Source organism: Rhagoletis pomonella, unplaced genomic scaffold (assembly GCF_013731165.1).
Source record: "Rhagoletis pomonella isolate Grant_MI unplaced genomic scaffold, Rhpom_1.0 Rhpom_scaffold_00002, whole genome shotgun sequence".
Taxonomy (NCBI): Eukaryota; Metazoa; Arthropoda; class Insecta; order Diptera; family Tephritidae; genus Rhagoletis; species Rhagoletis pomonella.
In genome coordinates this window covers 33336472-33337924 of record NW_023458556.1, presented here as the reverse complement: position 1 = coordinate 33337924, position 1453 = coordinate 33336472, and the positions used below count along the sequence as shown (strand labels likewise).

The window sequence follows — 1453 nt, the reverse complement described above, 5'->3', positions numbered from 1 at the left end:
ACTTATTTCGCAAAAAGATCGAGAAATTTCCCTTTACATGAAGTTGTCAATTTTCGAAGTTACTTCAAAAAATAAAAACAAAAAAGTTTTCTGGGTCTATTACAAATTAATTATTCCAAAAAAATTCATACATACACTGCCGGAACAAAGTATTGGCAAAGACAATTTTTCACAATATATGCAACAATTTTTATTCTAATATTTTTCCGCCAATTTTGTGTAAAAATATTGGTCATTCAACAATAAAAAAATAAAAATAAAATTCCTAAACTTTGTGCAAAACTCGCGAAAATTCAGCAAATTTTCATCAAAATTTTCAACTTTTTAATCAGATTCTGATTCAGATTTTGATTAAATTCTAGTACAAAAAAGGCAAGTTCGGAGTTAGTCAAAAATCACGTTGATTTTTGAGATTTTTTTTTATTGAAGGTGTTTTGCATTTTTTCCATATAAAGTATTTTCGAAAAAAAAAATTTTGTTTGGAAGAGACTGCGTGAAAAAAGTTGCCAAAAATCAACGGTAATTTCTGCTACTTTAAACTTGCACTTTAATAATAAAATTGATTGGGCTACAAATCTGCATACTCAAAAAAAATCTGATTAAAAAGTTGAAAATTTTCATGAAAATTTGCTGAATTTTCGTGTTTTGCACAGGTTTTACTTAAAGTTTATAAGCCTATTAACTGCATACCCAAAAAATTTATAAAAAATCTGGTTAAAAGCTTGAAATTTAGATAAAAATCGTCGAAAAAAGTGCTGCCATGGTTTTCCGTCTCAATACACAAAGTCGAGTGGAAATTTTAGGCAATGACGTGAAATTTTCGATACGATTCGACTCTCGAAAAATGACTTGCATTCGACACAACAACATTCAACATAGACCATATTTTAATAAAAAAAACATCAAACCATTTTTTTTTCTTTAAAAACATTGTAAATACATATCAAAAACGAAACAACATTCATCCATTTTTGACCGCCATGTAGACTCGACTGTGCGGGAATGATACTACTACTCGTCTAGTGCTTTACTATTTGACATTGAACAATATTGGTTTCTAAGAAACTTTTCATATAAAACATGCTTCGGCAATAAGTAACTCTAGCTCTTTAGCTATAAATATTACTGAAGAGACACAAGTTTCTTCGGTATACGTGGTTTTTTTTTTTAATTACTTCTTTATTTATATAACGGTTTTTTAATATTTATGGAAATTTCGACCAAACATACCTGCAGTTCCGCCGCCCTTGTTATCAATTTTCACTACAGAATTAGTGATACCACTGCCTGACTCATCCAACGTCGTCTGTGGTGTTGTATTTGATGGTGTACTCGTCGTGGGATTTAAAAGCCGACCTAAAACATACATTGAATTTGTATGCACACAATCGTATACAATTTTCACTCAAATTACCCATTTCAATTGTTATCTCAGCGTTTTCTGCATCGGCTT

General features: G+C 30.1%; 1 protein-coding gene across 2 annotated transcripts in view; it reads right to left on the bottom strand.

Annotated features, from left to right (window-relative positions):
* Positions 1 to 1453, bottom strand: part of LOC118733479 (broad-complex core protein isoforms 1/2/3/4/5) — a 40138-nt gene that overhangs the window by 22421 nt on the left and 16264 nt on the right. For both annotated transcript variants that reach the window (XM_036462881.1, XM_036462882.1), the window contains exon 4: positions 1231 to 1356. In XM_036462881.1, coding sequence (XP_036318774.1) covers positions 1231 to 1356 — 126 coding nt within the window. The remainder of the gene's footprint in view (positions 1 to 1230; positions 1357 to 1453) is intronic.